This window comes from Gastrolobium bilobum, unplaced genomic scaffold (genome assembly GCF_033153095.1).
Source record: "Gastrolobium bilobum isolate Gb01-03AN ecotype WA unplaced genomic scaffold, APGP_CSIRO_Gbil_v1 utg54600, whole genome shotgun sequence".
Taxonomy (NCBI): domain Eukaryota; kingdom Viridiplantae; phylum Streptophyta; class Magnoliopsida; order Fabales; family Fabaceae; genus Gastrolobium; species Gastrolobium bilobum.
The window spans coordinates 42847-64056 of record NW_026895311.1 but is presented as its reverse complement, the minus strand read 5'-3'; the positions used below and the strand labels follow the sequence as shown (position 1 = coordinate 64056).

Below are 21210 nucleotides of genomic sequence, written 5' to 3'. Positions count from 1 at the left end.
AAGATAATGGCTCTGACAAAATAATGTTCCGATTCCAGTCCAACTTTGGTGTCACACCTCCTCCTTTGGGATCCCGTACAGATATTTAATCATGAGTGACTCGTTGGTGTTTGATTGTCAAATTTGATCAAAAAATAAATATATCTTCGCTATAATTATATTTATAAACATATGTTCAGGAGTGTTTGAGAATATTTAAAAAATAATATTTAACTATTTAAATTTTCAAAAGTTACTTATTAAGAAAACTAATTTTAAGATAAGATTGTCTCTTAAAAAAATCATTTGATATAAATTTTTCTAATATCTTCCTTCCTTTTTATTATTTATATCTAATGGTAGTTATTTAATAAGATATAGTCGTAAATATTATTCATTTATCTAATAATTAATAAGCATGCAAAGCTTTTTATATTTAAATAAATAAAAAGTTATTCAAGAACTGGTTTAAAATAATTTTTAAGTGAAATATGTTTTAAGTTAAAATTAATTAAAAAAATTAAATTTATATAACTAATTTATTTTAAATAGTTCTAAATCAAATTTTTAGAGTTGACGAATTTTAAGTAACTGTTTAGTAGGGATATAAATAGGCTAGATTAGGCTAGATTTTGGTTTAAATAAATCAGGTCAATTCAAAAAATTTCAAACTCGACCTGGCCTGTTAGTCTCTGTAAGACCAAATTACAAATCTGGTCTGTCTTATATTTAAAAAATAAAAATTTTGCCCTAGACCTGTTTGTCTATTTAAGCTTATTAAATATTTAATAAGTAAAAAAATAACTAAAATAATCTTACTTTATTATTCAAAATTATTAAAATAATAATCTTATTTATTTTATTTAAAATAAATAATTTTATGCGAAAAATATTTCTACAGTTACTGTAGATAATTATCTGCATTTATTCTCAAAACAACGTCGTTTTGGTATTGAAATATTAAATAATTGTAAATATAAATATTACTATAACCCTGAAATAAATTAGAATTTTAAAAATACCATGATTTTCGTCCTAAAACGACGTCGTATTGGGGCGCAGATAACTTATATGCCGTAACTGTAGAAAAATTGAACCCTAATTTCATATAAGCCTGCCTGTTAGTTTATAGGCCCAACATGTATAAAAAATCTTTTAGCCTGTTTTTTAAATAGATTTTTTTTAAAAGCCCAGGCCTGTTCTGTTTGATTATTCGTAATAGGTCAAGCCTGACCTAATATATGCTAGATCGTAGGCCCCTGTAAATCGGATTAGCTCATTTACACCCTACTGTTCGAAAGATTTTTTTTTTTTTTTTGCTTCTCTTCTCTTTATAAATAGAAATTAGGTCAAACCATTTTTTATAATAAATTTTTTTATATAATGAAGAAAAAAATTAAAAGCCAAAAACTCTTTCTAAGATTTTTTTAAAGCTGTATCAGTCTTTTCTTTCGAATTAAATAATTTTTAATCTGAAAATTTAATATAATTATCAAATAACTTGTAATTTCAGTTTCAATTTTTTCTAAGCTTTCGTTAAAAGTAAATTTTAGCTATAAAAAACAAAGATGTGTCAAACAGCTAAGTGTGCCCCCCTTTTTTGGATCAATAGTAATAATTAGAATTATATTTTCTTATGCAACAGGAGATACTCACAATTTACCTGTGGGTCCTATTGCAAGGGAAAAGATGAGGAAAATTTAAAGTGGAACTCATATATTTTTGAGTGTATAAGAGAGAGTTATTATTTCATGTGACATGAGATTAATATTTTCATATAACTTAAATATAAATTATTCAAATCTCTTGCTATTAAACCAATTCTAACGGCTTGTAAGTGTGCCCTTTGGATCCATTATTCTTTTCCATTCTCTTTAATATCGATTTTCTTTTCTTAGAATTATCACGATACGAGATCTTACCGAGGGAAATAATAAATAGATATTACTCTGACATGTTAAAATCAACACGAGATCTTTCCTCTTCTTTTAAGTAGGGGGAATATAGAGTTGGTGACTTGGTGGAAGATTCCAGCATTATGCTCTTCTCGTATCCCAATGGCAAGGTTAACTAATTTAAAGTCGATCATGAAAGATCTTTAGAATTACAAACTTAATATCTTCAAAAAAAAAAATTACAAACATAAAAGTAGTTGTTTTGAATTTGTCATCTAGTTATATTTATTGTTATTTAATGAGTTTAGTTATATGGATTTAGTCTTTATTATTTTAAATAATATAAAGTTATGTTATTTGTTAATAAAATTACATCATTTTAATGTGTTTTATTATTTTTTTAATTTATAAATTTAAAAAAAAAAGGAGAGAGAATATAAAACTGTACGAAAATAATAAAATTTCATTAAAAATAATATAATTTTGTGTCATTTAAAAAATAAATAATTTTTTCTAATTATATTAATACTAAATTTAGATCAAATTAATAGAAGACCCCACACGCTCCCGTACGAAGAGAAATAAATAATAATTGACAACTACAGTATATGAGGAGGAAATATTTTTCTTTCCAACGCCCTCGGTTCGCCACCTAATTATCACGGGCCATAGCTCTATTATCTGCGACAATTAACAAGCTCTGTTCGCCGCCTAATTAAAACGGAATTTGCGGCCGAACATGAACGATGCAATTTTAAACTTTTAATTTAATATTTTAAATTTTTTTTCTGTAAAGTAAATTTCTCCTACCCTGGTACTTGGCCGGTAAGATCGGATGAAATTATTAACGCTTTCAATTTTATTTTTATACTCCTTAATAGTATTTGTATGATATATATATATATATATATATATATATATATGGGATCACATAAAGTTCAATTAATATATTATGAATAATAAAAAATTAATATTTTTATTTTTATTACAATTAATATGATTTATTTATTATTAAAGTTTTTTTATAAAAGAAAAATTTATTAGCCTCCACGTAATGCAAAATGTATAATGCAATTCGATATTGAAGTTTTTTATTAACCTTCAAATGATGAGCTTTTTATTTTTCAAAAAATATCCATGAGAGACATATATGTTCATTGCAATTCGCTATTGAAGCTAGATTCACACATCTCAATTTAAGAATGACCTTCATATTATTTATACGATGCAAAAATTTTAGTTGTAATAATAGTAAAGCATTCTTGATTGTTTGTATCACAGCATGCCCAACAGATAAAGAGAATCTATATATAAGGATGTGTATCACAACCTTCCTAAAATCAATTTTTTTTTTAATTTATGTTCTCGGGAACTGAAATGGATAGAAAACTCGTTTGGTAAAACCGATTTATTTTGTGTTCCAGAGATGAACCAGTTTAATTTTTGTGTTGGAGACAAAAAAAGAATAAAAAAATTTCTGCTTTTTTTTGTTCCCGGGCACAAAATGAGAAACAATTATTTCTCTCCATCACTCTCCACCTCTACCATCATCATCACCACCACCACCATATCATCCCGACACGACCACCGCCACCATAGTCGCTGTCGCCGTCGTACCGCTAGTGTCGTCGTCACCACCCCTCACCACCCCTCACCACCACAATGCCACCGTCGCCACCATCACCACCACCTCCACCCATCACTACCACCATGCCACTGTCGTCGTTGCTGCCGCCACCACTGTCACCGTCACCACCACTGCCATCAACCACCACCACCACCACTATCACCGTCACCACTACTGCCATCAACCACCACCACCACCATCGCCTACACTACCATTTTCGCAGCCACAATTGTCACCACCGCCGCCATTAACCACCACCACCATCGTCACAACCACTACAGTCACCACCACCGTCGTCTCTGCCACCAACCACCACCACCACTCCGTCACTACCATCACCACGCCATTGCCACTACCACCACCATTGTCACCAGTGGCGGAGCCGGGCTCTAATTTGAGCCCGGGCCAAAAAATTATATGTGTATTTATTTTTCTTAATTATAGTTGGTTCATATCATAATATATTTAAATTACAATTAAATACAGAACACCTGGGCAAAGCAGCACTAAGAAGAGTTATAGTTTTATTAAATATTTTTTATTTTTACTAAAAATAATTTATTTATTTTATACAAGTGAAAATTAGATACATAACCTAATACAACTTACCCAAATCTTTCACCAAAAACATTTTAAGTTTTACACAGGGCCAAATTATAAATTGTAGCCCGGGCCAAATTACAATTTTAATATAGGCCAAATTATAATTAATTATATAGTTATATATAATAAGTACAATTTGTTAAAATTAGCCCGGGCCGAGGCCACACCCACGTCATACATGGCTCCGCCACTGACTGCCACCATCAGCACCACCACCGCCACCATCACCGCCACTATGATGGCATCACAACCACCATCACCATGCCACCGCTACCATTGTCGCCACCACCATTATCGCAGCCACTGCCGTCACCTCCACCACCACCACCACCACCATCCCTATCACTACCGCCACTGCCGCCACTGCCGCCACCATTACCACCGCTATCGTCGCAGCCACTGCCGTCACAACCACCACCACATATTTATAAAAACTAAAAGAATATTGTAATATTTGAAAAAACTATAGATTTAAAAAAGAAAATTAGTGTTAAAGAATAATAAAATAATGAATCTTTTAATCATTTTAATTTGCAAAGTTATAAGAAAGAGAGAGAGAGAGAAATTTTAAAAAATAGACACGAATAATTTCACAAGATTTCCAAAAACGTGTTCGGTGCATTTGAATTAATTGTTTCTTTAATCTCAATGATTTCTTTTGAGAGGCCCAAAAGACTTTTTGTTATTAAAATTGAATTTAAAATAAAGTTCACTAAGTGAAATTATCATTACATTAATTAATATATGATTGAGATTTGAGATGTCTTGTTAGAGTAAAATAGTCAGACAAACTGTTTATCAAAAAAAAAAAAAATAGTCAGACAAACATGTGACATGTATCGTTATAATATTCACCACGTGCTTTACAATTTGCTAATTTAATTTGCTTTTCCACTACCGCTGACTCATTCAATTTTTTTTATAAGATTATTGTATAAAAAACAATAAAGTTATTAAATAACATTGATTATAAATAAAAATATGCAACTGAATAATTATATTTAATTGAAAAATTCAAAACATCATTATCTTATTTATTTTTTTCATTAATTTTCAAAAGCGATAAATAAAAACCAACTAATTAGGTACTGTTTATGAAAAGAATGATCAATTACGAAACATATAGATAAACTATTAATGAATTATTTCAGCTTAAATAGTAATAAATTTGGTAAGGCTAATTTTGGTACCCACGTGATTTTATTATACTCAAGTAAAATTAGTCAAGTAATTGATCAATCGCAATGAAGGAGAGAACACATAAAATATGCATGGCGTGCTTCTTCGATCAGCCGCGCTGCAAGGCCACGAGGGTTATATTTAATTCTTGTTCTCTTCCCCAATAGGATTTAGGCCATGATTCACGACCACATGGCTGTTAATTATTATTGGTTTCACTGCTTGTGTCCTAGGCCTAGCTCTTACCCTCTCTATATATATGGTCATCATTTATGTTCTCCAACATCCCAACTACACTAATCTCAGAGTCTTTCTTTCCTTACACCTATATATAGCCAGTAAGGTGGTACTAAGTTAGAGAGGCCAAATCAAAATGCCTACACTAGTTGCTGAGGTTGAACCTTTGAGCCTGAAGCCCATTGTCTGTGCTTCAGGTGTCAAGGGGAAACGAGTGACTGCATTACCTGCAGAAGCTGATGGTCTTTCTGATTTCATTCATTCAGTCATTATGGACAAACCAGACATGGAATCACCCTTTAGCGTCCTTGATTTAGGGGTCGTAATGGACCTCATGAAAAACTGGACCACCAAACTTCCCACGGTTCAGCCTTTCTACGCCGTCAAATGCAACCCTAACCTTTCCTTGATTGGAACACTGGCAGCTCTCGGTTCCAGTTTTGACTGTGCCAGCAAAGCAGAGATCGAATCCGTTTTGTCACTCGGAGTCTCACCGGATCGAATCATCTACGCCAACCCATGCAAATCGGAGTCCCACATCAGATACGCTGCAAGTGTCGGTGTCAACGTGACAACGTTTGACTCCGTTGACGAGGTCGAAAAGATCCGAAAATGGCACCCGAAATGTGAGTTGCTACTCCGAATCAAACCTCCACAAGACAGTGGAGCACGAACTTGCTTGGGTCTTAAATACGGTGCGCTTCCCGAAGAATTTCAAGAGCTGCTCCAAGTGGCTAATGCTGCTGGGCTCAAAGTTACTGGCGTGTCTTTTCACATTGGAAGTGGAGGAGCTGACACGCGAGCTTATCATGGAGCCATTGAAGCCGCTAAGAGTGTCTTCGAAACGGCTTCTCGGCTTGGCATGCCTACAATGCGTGTCCTTGATATTGGTGGCGGCTTCACATCTGGCTCGCAGTTTGACGCTGCGGCTTTGAAAATAAACGCAGCCATTCAAGCCAACTTCGCCAATGAAGTTGAAGAGGGACTCGTGGTTATTGGCGAGCCGGGTCGTTACTTTGCGGAAACGGCTTTTACCTTAGCCACTAGAGTTATTGGTAAGCGTGTAAGAGGTGAGGTGAGGGAGTATTGGATCGACGATGGGATATACGGTACGCTCAATTGCATAATGTTTGACTTTGCTACTGTCACGTGCACACCACTCGCGTGCACCTCAAAACCTGAGAACCCCACGTGCATAGACTCCAAAACCTATACTTGTACTGTTTTTGGACCCACTTGCGATTCCATTGACACGGTTCTCAGAGATTACCAGCTACCGGAGCTGCAAGTGAACGATTGGCTTGTGTTCCCCAAGATGGGTGCTTACACAACGTCTTCGGGCACCAACTTCAATGGGTTTAGCTCATCGGCATCGTCCACTTACCTTGCATATTCGAGTCCTGCCGTGAGGGAACAATTGTTCTGATCGATACTGAACCGATCGTGTGGTGTTTGATAAATGGATTTTAGGTCATAACTTTCTTTCTTTTTGGTTTGGGAAACTCAATAATAGCGGCATGGGTGGTCGTGGACTCGTGGTTTCTCTTTTGTTTGTCCCTTTCCATTTTATAATTTGGGAACAACTATGTTTCGAATTTCGGAATAATATTTTGTTTATTTCCTGTACTTTTTCGATTCTTTTGTTTGCTTTTTCATCAACATTGTTCCTCTGTGCATTATTTTCTGAGCATGTGAAACACGTCGCGGCAAACAACATCATCAGAGTATGGGATAAAATGTTATCCAAAAAAGAAAAGAAAAAGAATATGGGATAAAATAAATGTTAGTGATATTGTCATCGGCTCTATACAAGAGACTCATATTTTAGAAACTCTAATAAAAAGTAATTAAAAAAAACTAAGATAAATAAAGGAAAGCGTCAATAAAGGATATTAATATTAATGTCACAGTTATGAACTTGGATATGAGTCTCCAAAGATTCAAAATTTTATTATGCCCGATAAATTCTATAAATAAAAGGTACAGTTCACTACTATAGATATTTATATCTTTCTTACTGTTATGCTATTATTGTATATACATATCACCCTTTTGATAAAGTGGTTATTCCTACATGTACAATAATATGCTAACTTCTAAGGTATTTTTTTACTTCAGAAAGCCTCTTGATTCAATATCAATATACTAGTCTGCACTAGATATTTATATTTCTAGGACATAACAAATATAATATTATAAAATTTATGACCGTGATATTCATTTAATAATTAAATTTTGTAAGTTAAATTAATATTTTATATAAGATTAAAATTTAGTCACAAATTCAATTCTTATTAATTTTTCTAAAAAACAAATTAAATCTGTAGAAAAAAAATTTAAAATTAAAATCCGTATAAGAAAAAAAAATGAGTCTATATGTTATTCATCTTCAAGTTATGAGATAATATGATAAAAATAAAATATTTAACAATTATTAAATTTAAATTTTAGGATTAAAATAATTTTTTATGATTAAAGTATAAAAGTAATTATAAATATTTAGCAACGTGTGTGTAGGGATAAAAGCATATTCTTTTTACCCCACAAAGAAAAAACATATTATTTTTTACTAAGTACTTGAGCACCCGCGTGGTGGAGGTGACATCTACAACTGTTTGGCAAGGGAAATTTTTTAAGATTTCTTCGTAATTTTATTTATTCATGTTTAATATAAGATTTTTGAATTTTTTTTTAAGAATCTGATTTTTCTGAAATTATATATATATATATATATATATATATATATATATATATATATATATATACACACGTCATCCAAGAATATTACCAAAGTGGTGATAGCTTTAGAATCTCAAGTGTTGAAAAAAATTTATATTTTTTTAGGACAAGATTTCAGTAATATTTTAATTTACCAAATGACTTTTTGATAATATTTTTGAGAAAGTGACTTTCTCACCATATTCTAATAAATTATAATTTTTGGACAAATATTTTTTTATCATTTACCAAACATCTCTTCATCTGTGCATTATTTTCAGAGCATGAAAAACATGTCACGCCAAAAAACATTATTAGAGTATGGAATAAAATTAATGTTAGTGATATTGTTATGGACTTATAGAAAACCCATATTTTAAAAGGCCCAATAAAAATCAATGGAAAGAGAAAACTAACGCAAATAAAGTAAAGTATTAATCAAAAATCCTAACTTTAATGTGATAGCTATAAACCTGGACATGGCCCCTAAAAGAGCATCTACAGATCTAAAATTTCACTACTCAAATAAACTTTATAAATAAAAAGTAAAGCATACAAATATAGACACTTATTTCTCTCTTACTATTATGCTATTATTGTGCATACACACAACTTTGACAAAACCGTTATTCCTAATGCATAATGATCTACTAATCTCTAAGGTATCTCCTTCATAGATACAAAGTATCTTTATCCAACATTAATATACTAAACTGTGACTAGACATTTCTTTTCTTAAGACAGAATAAATATAATATTATAAAATTTATAATCATGATATTTATTTAATAATTTAAAGTTTAAGTTAAATTAATATTTTATATAAGGTTAAAATTTAGTCAAAAATTCAATTCTTATTAATTTTTCTAAAGTACAAATTAAACCTGTAGCAAAAAAATAAAAATAAATTAAAATCCGTATAAGAAAAAAGAATAGGTCTGTATATTATTCACCTTCAAGTTATGAGATAATATGTTAGAAATAATATTTTTTTTTTGGTAAACAAAAGGCTACAGCCCAAAAAGAAAAAAAGAAAAACTAAACAACAACTAAAACACGATCTCTCTCCACAGAAGAAATAAGATATTTAACAATTATTAAACTTATTTTTTTGGATTAAAATAATTTTTATTATTAAAGTATAAAACTATAAATATAAATATAATAAAATGAATTATAAATATTTGGCAACGTGTGTGTAGGGATAAAAGCATATTCATTGTTTATAAAAAAAAATAAAAAAAAATCTTTTTGACTAAATACTTCAGCACCCACATGGTGGAGGTGACATCTAGTGCTGCATTTACCCTTTAATGTGAAGCCTACGCTGTGTGGTACATCTAGAGGCCGTTTGGTACACAATTTTTTTTCGGATTTTCGGAAAACTGAAATTTTTAAAATTTTAAATTTTCAGATATTATCATAAACTGGATGTAAAAATCATATTTTTAAAAATCAAGATTTCCAGACAAATAAAAATTCATCCTGTACCAAACACCCCCTGGCATCTGTGTCTGGGTTTGCGCCCAGAGAGCTACTCGTAGAATCGATTCCCATGCTTATGCCGATGTAGCTGTTTTGGTGCAAGCATAAGTTTTTTGGTGTACGTTTTGTTGGTAGAAATATTTTTTCTTCTTCTAATAATTATTATAAAAATATTATTTTATTAAATTTTGATTTTAATTTAAAAATGTAAATATCTTTTAAAAAAACTTAATAATGAAGTGATATTTTATATTTCATATAAATATAAAAAAAAAGAGTAAATACATTTTTTAGTCTCTCGCAATATTTACGAAGCCTTTTTCAGTCCCTAACAATAAAAAAGAGACAAATTGGTCCCTGAGATAACAAAAAAGAGGCACGTTCATCCTTCCGTTAACTCCCACCTAATGGCCCAACTAACGGTGCACTCCTGTTTCTGATGTAATGCACTTCTGTTTTGCAAAATTGGACTGCATAGAAAAGCAATGAAGTCATGTGCCTATTTTTCTCTAGTTAGGGACCAATAAGGGCCCCACACTTTTTGTTAGGGACTAAAAACGTCCTCGTGCATTTTGACAGGGACCAAAATGCACGAGGACGTTTTTAGTCCCTAACAAAAAGCGCGGGGCCCTTATTGGTCCCTAAGCAGAGAAAAATAGGCACATGACTTCATTGCTTTTCTATGCAGTCCAATTTTGCAAAACAGAAGTGCATTACATCAGAAACAGGAGTGCACTGTTAGTTGGGCCGTTAGGTGGGAGTTAACGGAAGAATGAACATGGTCTCTTTTTTGTTATTTCAGGGACTAATTTGTCCATTTTTATTGCTAGGGACTGAAAAGGGCTTACTTGGATATTGCCAAAGATTAAAAAGAGTATTTACTCTTAAAAAATAAATAAATTATTTTGTATAAAATTTTACGAAAATACGTGTGGGGTGCGTAATGTACCTTCCCTCGATCAATTTGGCACGTGATTAATTTAAGATGCGGAGGACCGAAGAATTGGTCAATTTCCTATGCTCCCAACTGGAGGCAACGAAGCATGCACACACGAAATAAAAAAAAATACTTATCCGACATATGTCGGACATCGACACGTTTCGATACATGGTCAACAGTTTAGAATATGCAGTTAATGTTCTGACACACTTTTTCGATACGCAACTTTTTTTGACATGCAGTCAACGCTTTGACACGCATTCGACATGTTTTTTTCATTCTAAATGTTATTTTATTAACTAAACATAAAAAAATAATTTATAAATCAATTTTTTTCTATTAAGAAATTTGACATGAAAAAGTAACAAGGTACAAAAAATTATTTTTATTTATATTTATATTATGAAATTTGAATATTTAATTTGTTATATGATTTAGTATGAGTTGTTATATGTATTAAATATAAATTATATTATATATATTAAAAATATTATTTAATATCAAAATATGTTCTAATGTGTAAAATTGACATTTTTTAGTATTAATGTGTCGGCATGTCATATTGTGTCGTGTCCCGTGTCAGTATCCATGCAATATAAATTGGGGAGAGTAAATAAGATGAATGAGATTATAATAAATAAATAAAAAATAAGCTATTGGCCGGTTAATAGTACGTTTTTGAAATTCCTAAACTGCAATTTTACACATATTATATTGGGTTTTATATTATTTTACATAACATAACTCCACTTTCCTACACACACATTAAAAAGGTGGAGTTCACATATTTTTTTTTTCTCTTTCATCATTCCACTTTCTCTCTCCCCATTATTGTGTGTATTGGAAACTAATGTTATGTTATGTAACATAACATTAATAAAACCCGGGATAGGATATTGTGACACCCAAGTTATGTTACACCCATGTGACACCCAGTCAATCTCACCGTTAGATTGCTTATCAATCAAAAATGTCATGCGAATCCTACGATGGTAGGACAATTAACTAGGCTGAGTTGATGGCTAAAGTACGTGGACCGTAATTTCAGAAAAATAAAAAGTTACTACTAAATCCTAATTCATGCGCCTATGAATGGTCTATATAAAGCTGCTTCTCTATGCACGGGATTATTTGTATGTATAAAGTATATGTGCTTCATTGCCCATATAACCGTAGTTAGAAAATTAATTGGGAGATGCGCAGGTCTACCGATGAACCCAAAACTCCAACCCAAATTAATAAGTTAGTTGAGTTCGGATCAATAGTTAGATTGAGTCTATTTCCAAAAAAAAATAGTTAGATTGAGTCAAACTCACTTCTATTAGAAATCCCTATTTACTTCTTATTTTTAAAATTTTATAAAGCATTATGCTTATGTCCGCGTACTCAATTCCTATTTACTTCTTATTTTTAAAATTTTATAAAGCATTACTAGCCTAAACGGATGAGCCACTCTGTAATACCGAATTGGGCCCTATTCGGATCCAGATGTAGCGGGGGGAGGTATGCTTGAAGGTTTCATTCGGGCTCTATCTCTGCTTAGGCCTCTTTGATCACTGGGTTGTTTATGGGCCAGTCTCGGACGGGTCTACACAGTATACAGTACCCCAGATGGGCCATATTGGGCTTATCATCGGTAAGCCCCACACGTTACATAATCCCACACTCAAAATAGAAGTAAACCCAGACACCGAGTGTTCAAGCAGTATTTAGTTATGCTTCTAATTCTTAATGATGTCCCTGATTTATTCTAATGTGTTGCTACCCAGTGCTAGTGATTCCGTGGAAGTTTCAGTTTATTGTACGTTGGCTTTTGGGGCTGTTTTATTAATAAATACCAACCCCCACATCTGTTATTGTTTCATGCATCAAAACAACGATGGCCTTGCCGCTGGGTTTGCTATTCTCAATTGAAATGTTTAGAAATGAACAAAATAGACTGCTATGTAATATTTCTCCTAGTTGCTCCTCCACAAATATATTGTGTAGGATATTTTTCTGCCATCATGTTGTCTTATCTTGCTTCAATTTTTTTTCCTATATAACAATGGAGTGGTTAAGTTTTATTTAATTTTTTTTTTTTTTAATTTCTTCTAATCTTGGAACCTCATCAATCTATTGTTTGCTTGAGTGAGACATGGTAATAAATTTGGAAGACCGGCAAAGGTTAAGAAGTGCTTCTTCGGCCACAATTTTGGCATACTCTGAGCTATCATATCTAGTTATCTACACTTCATCTGCCTCACACTAAAAAGAAAATCTAAGCCACGTCATAGGATAACATCCAATCCAACCAATTACAGCAATCCTCATCAGATAACCCACTTCCAGCCCATCCTATTATCTAAATCACTCATTCCTCCACACATCTGAACCACACAAAAACCAATCCACAGCACGATCCATTCATTCGTGCTATAAAAAATCACCCCTTGCATGTCTACCATTTGATTCCCTTCCAACACATAAACACATACAAGTTTAGAAGATCAGACTAAAGCTTCAGACATGGCCACCGTCACTTCTACTGCTGTTTCTATTCCATCATTCACTGGCCTTAAGGCAGCTGGAACAAACGCAGGCAAAGTTAGTGCCAAAGCTAAGGTGTCAAGTTCCCAATTGCCAAGGCTCAGCGTCAAAGCTTCACTTAAAGACGTTGGAGTTGCTGTGGTTGCCACTGCTGCCAGCGCAGTGCTAGCTAGCAATGCCATGGCCATTGAAGTCTTGCTTGGTGGTGATGACGGGTCTCTGGCTTTTATTCCCAATAGTTTCTCAGTGAGCGCTGGAGAAAAGATCACATTCAAGAACAATGCTGGTTTCCCGCACAATGTTGTCTTCGACGAGGATGAAATTCCTAGCGGCGTTGATGTAGCGAAAATCTCCATGTCTGACGAAGACCTTCTCAATGCGCCTGGTGAGACTTTCAGCGTTACCTTGGATGCGAAGGGAACCTACAGTTTCTACTGTTCCCCTCACCAAGGAGCTGGTATGGTGGGAAAAGTCACTGTTAATTAAATGTCTGAAGTAAGGCAATCTTGTCTTTCTCGTATGGTTTAAGTTAATTTTGTTTTTGTAGTAGAGCTTAATTAAATGTTGTTTGTTATGGGATTGTATGATATGAACCGATATAATGCTCTTATGTAACTCATTTACTTCGTTTGGGTTCAGACTGTTCCCTCTCATCGCGGAGAAATACTTCCCTAAACGAATATTACGTCGATAAATTATTAATATGTTTTTAGTTAATGATGAATTATTAAGATTTATCCTTCTATAATAAAATTGAGTTATCGTGAAATAATTTTTCAAAGTGCTCCTTTTTTTATATACGAAATTTTAAGAAATAATGTTTTATTACGCATCCGTATGCAGAAAAGAATCAATATTAATATACAATGTGGCTGTGACATGCAATCCATTAATTAGTAATTACCATACGCAGCCTGTTGGTGGTTGAAAAATCAGGGGTAAGGCCCCTTCAACTTTTTGCCAAGCACGTCCTGCGATCCAATTCCCTTCCTTCTTTGAGATTAAGAGGCTATGCCTATGTAGTTAGAGCATCAGGAAGGGTAGACCGGGAGCCAAGCACCTTACCACCGACATCTGGGAAAGACTCAAATCCAGGTAAGGAGCGTACCTTTCCATTTTCATCAACATGGACAGGATATTTCATAAGGTGCCCTTGCAATGGGGCAAAATCATCTGCTGTAAACTTCTTCCAGTTGTCTTCAGCAATCTTGGTCACTTTCTTCACGCAATCCAAACTTTCAGGCTCCTTGAAGCAAGCATCTGTGAACCCTAAGTGTTCTGCCCACAGAGACATTCTATACCCATATACCTGCAAATACCTCAATTAATAAGTCCTCAGGGAAGTGAACTGGGGAATTGCCTCAGGCCTCTAAAAAGCATAGAAAGATTAAACAAAAATATTCGGGAGTTGATCCTCTCATGTGAAAAAGTGGTCATGTTATTTGATCACAACCACTTAATTAAAAATTATACACTTTTCTCTCTCTTATCTCATCATCAATGAGTAGTTATGATCAAATAACATGACCACATAACCACTTTTCCACGTGAGAGGATTCACTCCCAAAATATTTAGTTAGATTTACAGTATATACTTAACGAATTATACAAACCTGACCATGTGGATGTTCCCTTTTCTTACTCCATGTATGATGGGGTTGATATGCACCCATTGCGATCTCAGTATCTCTTGATCCAGCCATAGATCGTTGATTGATGTTGGCAGACCCAATTATCACATATTCATCGTCCACAACCATTCCCTTGGCATGTACATAAACCATAAACCGTCCGAACTTTTGTGATGCTGAAACCTGCTGATCATTACAGAAAGATATTAACCTAATGCTATCAACACAAAATAATAATATTATCCCTGAATTGCATATCTACCAACAAGTAGATTGGTCACTACTTCACATTCACACTCCAGTAGTCTAGAGGAATGTAGCAAGCAAAATCTATGATAATTACATCCTTCAATCTTTCTCCTTGCTCTCTTTTCTTCTTTCCAATTCCTTTCTCCCTTTCACGTGGATCTTTAACTTTTTTTGCTAAATTCAGAACCTAATATCTATTCAATTCAACCCATTTTAATAATGCATCAGAAGTCAGAAAAATATTTTCAAAGATTACCGTCTCGCCATTATCTGAAGTTGAATTACTTGAACGTAAACCGGAAGTTGTCAACTTCTCTCGGTTTCCAAGACAGTAAAAATTGAGGTAATCTTGTGGATGGCAATCGTCAAGGTGCATAGATTTTAACTCCCGAGCTATGATTTCATACATCATTTGCATAGTTTGTCCCTAAAAATGTGAATTCTGCTTTAATAAATATAAAAATTACTATTAATTGACGAACAAATTATCTACTATTTTAAAATTTTATATGCTATGCTAGCTAGCATTTTACACTATGCTACCTGCCAAAAGAGAATCTCTTGCACTGCGGCAGAAGAAGGGACCCCTTCAGGCCACATTGGGATGACAATATAAACTGCAAATCTCTCCTTGGATCTTATCTTACTGACTATCTTCAGTGCCAACTCCATAGGAATTAAGTTATCAGCACCTGAGCATAGAATGGAATATTAGATAATTGGGAAATCCCATTATTATAAAAAAATTAATGAAAAAGATCAACAGCAATAACCAAGGCTTATCCCACTTGGCGGGCTTTCTGGAAAAATAATGATAAAAAACGGATATTTTAAGTGATGTAGATATTAAGGCTATACAATCATAGTACATAGCTTATAATTACTTTGAGCCAGTTTGTCATCAATCCTCTGTTTTAAGCAGTTGTTCGAATTATACTACGTGAGCAAAAAAGCAAGGTATTGCAAGCACTGCATAAAAGCTAAAAGTAGCAAAAGTTATGTAACATGCTAAATACTAGTCATAGGTGCTTGCTTATACAGAAATTATGAGCAATCAATTGCAAGCAGATGCAACAAGTTACATGAGTAAACACCAATATTCTGCCAAAACCTGCTTCTTTGTAAGATGGCCAAGCAAAGGATGATCCAAGGAAATATTGATTCTCAATATATATAAAATGTTGAGCAGATCTGATCGCATGTATGTATGCTGTTTGAATACTCTTGTCTATGACCAAATTTTTTGCACAAACAAGGTTCTGCAATGAATGGCAATAAAATAGAAATTAGCGAGACAGGGAAATCCAAAGGTTCTATTTTATTTATCTATAGATCAGCTTGATGTTGGATAAGTTCATCTTATTAAAGTTACCAGAGCCTCAGCTTCAAATAAATCCTTGGGAAAGCCTTTCAAAGAGCCAGAATCTATGGATCGAAAAACCTGTGAAAAACAAATAAAATATAAGTAAACAAATTCTCTGTTGAGAGATAAAGAAGCAAACAGAAGCTATACTTCAAAGTCAGTGAACTAGTAACCTGAACATGCCAATTTTCAGGATCATCTTCCTTTGAAACCCATAATTCAGGATCATCATTAGAAGTTGATTCAGAAGGACTAAGAATCCAAGAGATGCGATCTAACTTAATCAAAGAATCCTCATGCCAATGAGATACTCTCTTGAATTTTTGACCCAACTCAGACCATTTGGTGGCTTTTCTCCAGCGCTGCTCAAAATTAGTGAGTATATCATATGCAGCAGGGCCCTCAATTTTGCAATGTAAATCATGCCATGGTTGCCTTGGACCCTTGCTTCCTGCCTATTATTAAAATGGAAGATAAAAGGAATTTCACTTGGTAAGAGTGCACTGGCCATCTCAATCTCAGTAACAAACAAAACTTCAGACAACACTTTTTAGGAAGTTACTAGATGTGAAGTGCCAAAAACACTGCTTAATTTCTATCATGCCAAACTTGTTGATTGAGTGGATGGATGGCATGACAGTTCTGTCGCTACTTCAACATGTTAAAAATTAAACATATGCTAAAACAATGCCCGCACAGACATTAAGACTTAAGACCAAGAAAACGCTATCAGCTTATAAACCAAAAGAGGAACATGTGGTTAATAGTTAACCTCATCCAACAAAACAACTCTATTTTTGTTTAATAGAGAAAGAAACAGAAACTGTACATGTCATGTTAAAAAGAAAACGTCATATCATATAGATTTTGGAATGTTAACAACTTACAAGTAATATAAAAGTATCCTCAGAGATTATGAACTTACAGAAAATGTGGGATTATGATAATCACCCTGATAAACAGTGTCAAGATCACGGAAAAGTCTATGCTCAGGTGTATCATACCGGCCATCACAAAGATCTAGACCACCTAAAAATGCAGTTATCTTCCGATTATTGCCATGTGCTTGAGTATCCACAATCACACATTTCTGATGATGCGTGAAGAGAGTTCCAACAACCTGAAGTTTGGTGCCACTTAATATAGTCAACAGGTTTTCCGATTTTTAAATAACAAAAAACACTTCTTTTTAAGAAATTCTTCCCTGTTGGGATTCAAAAAATCAATTATTGATTGTTAAAGAAACAGGTTTTTTTTGGTCAACTGTTAAAAGAAACAGTTGACATATGCCAGGTATGCAGTTTGAGCCATACAAAATGAAAGGATGCCCACTAATACAGTAACACGTCAATGTAAAGATTCAAGGAAGTTTATCCTGTGCATATATTAAAACTAGAGGGATATTATGAAAAGATGGAAAGGATGATAAAGTATAGAGAACTTTTCAACAGAAACGTGACAAAATCTAGGAAAGCTACTAAACCATAGCATAAAGCATGCCTGTTGCTTGAAAATGCTAAGCTTACTGCTGGCATAACGAGGTGACAACACACATGTAACTGAAGAATGCTTGAAAAACTTTCGAGTTTCTTCATCATGTGTTTGCATTATTCCAGCCTGCAACAAAATTACTAACTTATAAGGTTGTAGAAAACTCAACAAAACACCATATGAAAGTGAAAGTGGGCAAAATGCCAATAAAAGTAAATCTGCCCAAACCAATATCTCTCTTCAAGTAACTTGCACGTACAAAAAATCAGTAAAAGTAAAATGAAGGCAACAAAATATAGTTTTTTTAGAAGCCTATATCAGAATTAAGAACACGAAGTCATGCTCCAATAACACGTGATTTTAAAAACCAGAAAGTTAATACTATAACTTGACTTGGAATCTGTCACCAGGTACTTAGGTCTCAAGTGAAGATTTGGAACGCAGTATAATCCAATTTGAATACTGTCACTCTATTAATGAAGGAAGGGTTCAGAAGGAAGACCATCAAACCATTCCTAGAAGTTAATAGGATTTACGTAATCACACTTTTGTCTGTTACTAATCATACCATTTTTTATTATTTAATTATTTACTTTTGGGGGAGGGGGGAAGAATTTGGGACAAGGATTTTTCTTTTACGTTCTCCATCTTACATGCACGTTCCAAGGACACGCAAATCCTTATAATGCATAAATATATCATATTAACAAGTTATTTCTTAAACTTGGCAAGCTCAAACACAAGTAAAAACTGTTTTTACACCTTCACATGATTATTTAAAATACCTAGCAAGCATATACACGAGTTAAAACTTCCAAGCTAGTAGTCATCATTTTATATAACAAAATTCACCACGTAAAGAAAAAAAGAAAAAGTCATCATTGACGCTGCAGAGTTTTTAATTTTGCCATGATGACTACAATACTGAACAGAAGAGGTAGCTTTTTGGCTAAAGAGAATCCGAGTTGATTTAAAAGCGTACACACAAGAAGGATCAAACAAGAATTCTCGCAAATATAACAATGTTCAGGAGTCAGAGCATTGAAAATTTCACTTGGTATCATCCCATCTTCCCCTCAAGCCTAGGAAAATACCATAAAGTCATGAAAACCGACAAAAAAAGGTATTTCAACCTAATCTAATTTGCATCATAAAATAATTTGTTAATAAAAAGGGAAAACAAATACCGTGTTGATGAAAAATTTACTGTGCGAAGTCTTATCATCCCAAACCAACAGTAAAACTCGCAAGCCTTCTTGTGACTTGTACTTGAGCAACTCCCCCAAATTCAAATTCCCACCACTAGGTAAGGGCTTGGTTGGCTCTCTGACCAGATTCACCTTATGGTAGATGGACCAACCTACAATGTAAACCAAATGATGCGCTTCCAAAATTGCGTGACAGATATCTTCCCAGCACTTGCCTTGCTGAAACACAACCCCATCGTCCAATTCAACCTCCGGTAACATCGAATCAGGAACGTGCGCATCCTGATACAGCGTCACTGATCCTCCGCGCCGCACAGGAAAATAGGAATCCTTCACGACGAAACGATCCGGACCCGGCGCAATGCCGGAGCGGTACAGAGGACTATCCTCGCAACTCGTGAATTTCATCTCGAGGCGCACAGCGCAATCAGGTTTGGGAGGTTTCCCAAACGAACCTATTATCGGAAACCAATCACTGATAGTTTCACCGGATTTGATCCTCTCGGCGGAAACTGTGGCGATTCCGATCATGTCCGCACCGAACATGTCGTTGTCCTTGACGTAGAACTCAACCTTCGAGACCGGGTGAGCCAGAGGGATCTTGAAATGCTCGCTCCAGGTGGGATTCTGCGAGTTGGAGATGACGCGGGTGCGTGCCACCGTGGCACCGGCGAGGCAAACGGTGACGTAAGGATCGCTGGTGATAATCTTGGCGGGATGGTGACGGTGATGTTGATCCTTCTTTTTACCGGTGATGGAAGCGCTGCAGGTGTTGAGAGCGGAGAAGAATCTACGAACGCGCTCTGAAAGCATGTCCATGTTTGGTAGATATCTAGCCTCAACGATTCTCAAATCGAGGTTCCCGTGAAGGTAGACCACGGTGTCCGATTTATGAACCCCCATTGATTTGCAGAGAATGAGGGAGAGTGATAGGGAGCGTTGAATAATGCGAAACGCAAACGCTCACTATCACAGATCGGCGTTACGGACGGCTATAGCATTATTTCATTAATTACTTTCTCCCGGCGACGTAACCGTATGACACACACGAATAGAAAAGGAGCCAGCGGGAAAGACAATGAGGTAGCAGGATTGGCCACCTGTTCTATTGCCCCTTGCTTCTATTTTTGAATAATCTTGAATAAATGAACACGTGTACGTGGCAGGATTAGCAGAAGAAGCAAGCCGTTCTCTGTTTACAGCTTATACAACAACTTAGGTCAGCACACGATAAAGGTCCTTTTTTTATGGGGTCTTTTATTTAATTTGTGCTCATGACTACATTAAATGACGTCAACTTCAGAAAGGTAGATTTTCATCTTCCATCACTTTTTGCTATTGGATTACATATTGCATAATTATCTGTTGAATTTAATAGAAATTATAGACGGTACACTCGGAGGCTGTTTGGATGAATTTTTGAAAAAAGAATATTTTATGTATTTTTTTTAATTTTTTTTTAAAAAATAAAGTTATTTTATTTTTAGATGTATAATCTGAAAATTACTTTTACATAAAAAAAATCATTTGGATATTAAAATAAAAAAAAAAGAACTTTTTATATTCAAAATTATAAAAGAGGACATTAATGGGAAGAGCATTAATGTTGTATTCACTTTCTTATTTGTTGTGCGGCTTGGTTTCTGTGTTTTCTTGCTTATGTGAATGTGGCTTAAAAAAAAAAGGAAGAAGCAAAAAATCAAGGACCAAAGAAAAAAGAAGAACCAAAAATAGCAATTGTAGGATGAGGAAGACGAAAGAAAATGGTATCTTAAAGAAGAAAACGTAGGAATGAAAATAAAAGAGATATTTGATTGTAAAGTAATATGTTGTTGTAGCTAACAAAAGAAATGATAGTAGGATAGGGAGAGTGATGGAGAGATAATAGGCTGATAGGATAAGATTAAATTTGTATTTTAAAAATTTATATTATCTTTTAGATTATACTTTTTTCGAAAAGCAATCAACTATTGGCTAAAAAAAACATCATTTTAACTTTTATTTTAAATTTTGATTTTTTAAAAAATTGTTATCCAAACATCTAAAAATAATCAAAATAATTGTTTTTAAAAAAAA

At 34.0% G+C, this 21210-nt stretch overlaps 3 protein-coding genes across 3 annotated transcripts; 2 read left to right on the top strand and 1 right to left on the bottom strand.

The window, feature by feature from the left end:
- The first annotated feature begins 5656 nt into the window (after positions 1–5656).
- Positions 5657–6946, top strand: LOC133305191 (ornithine decarboxylase-like). The gene has a single exon (XM_061505328.1). It carries the CDS (start codon positions 5657–5659, stop codon positions 6944–6946), a length of 1290 nt encoding a protein of 429 aa, XP_061361312.1.
- Positions 6947–13089: 6143 nt separating this feature from the next.
- LOC133305147 (plastocyanin) lies at positions 13090–13830 on the top strand. Its single transcript, XM_061505281.1, has one exon. It carries the CDS (start codon positions 13172–13174, stop codon positions 13676–13678), a length of 507 nt encoding a protein of 168 aa, XP_061361265.1. The 5' UTR covers positions 13090–13171; the 3' UTR covers positions 13679–13830.
- A 377-nt stretch (positions 13831–14207) lies between these two features.
- On the bottom strand, positions 14208–20037 carry LOC133305166 (phospholipase D delta-like). Its single transcript, XM_061505302.1, has 10 exons — positions 19114–20037; positions 17936–18052; positions 17361–17555; positions 16609–16890; positions 16445–16513; positions 16184–16331; positions 15616–15764; positions 15329–15499; positions 14806–15009; positions 14208–14501 (listed from the first exon to the last, which is right to left on the bottom strand). The coding sequence occupies exons 1-10, from the start codon at positions 20035–20037 to the stop codon at positions 14208–14210; spliced, it is 2553 nt and encodes an 850-aa protein (XP_061361286.1).
- Positions 20038–21210: the final 1173 nt, after the last annotated feature.

Excerpts from the sequence above, each read along its gene's own strand:
- LOC133305166 (XM_061505302.1), bottom strand. The coding sequence starts at position 20,037 with ATGGGGGTTCATAAATCGGACACCGTGGTCTACCTTCACGGGAACCTC. Across the intron at positions 17,556-17,935 it reads TTAGCATTTTCAAGCAACAG|GTTGTTGGAACTCTCTTCAC; the intron begins GCATGCTTTATG and ends ACCAAACTTCAG. Across the intron at positions 16,891-17,360 it reads ATCATAATCCCACATTTTCT|GCAGGAAGCAAGGGTCCAAG; the intron begins GTAAGTTCATAA and ends TTTTAATAATAG.
- LOC133305191 (XM_061505328.1), top strand. The coding sequence starts at position 5,657 with ATGCCTACACTAGTTGCTGAGGTTGAACCTTTGAGCCTGAAGCCCATT.
- LOC133305147 (XM_061505281.1), top strand. The coding sequence starts at position 13,172 with ATGGCCACCGTCACTTCTACTGCTGTTTCTATTCCATCATTCACTGGC.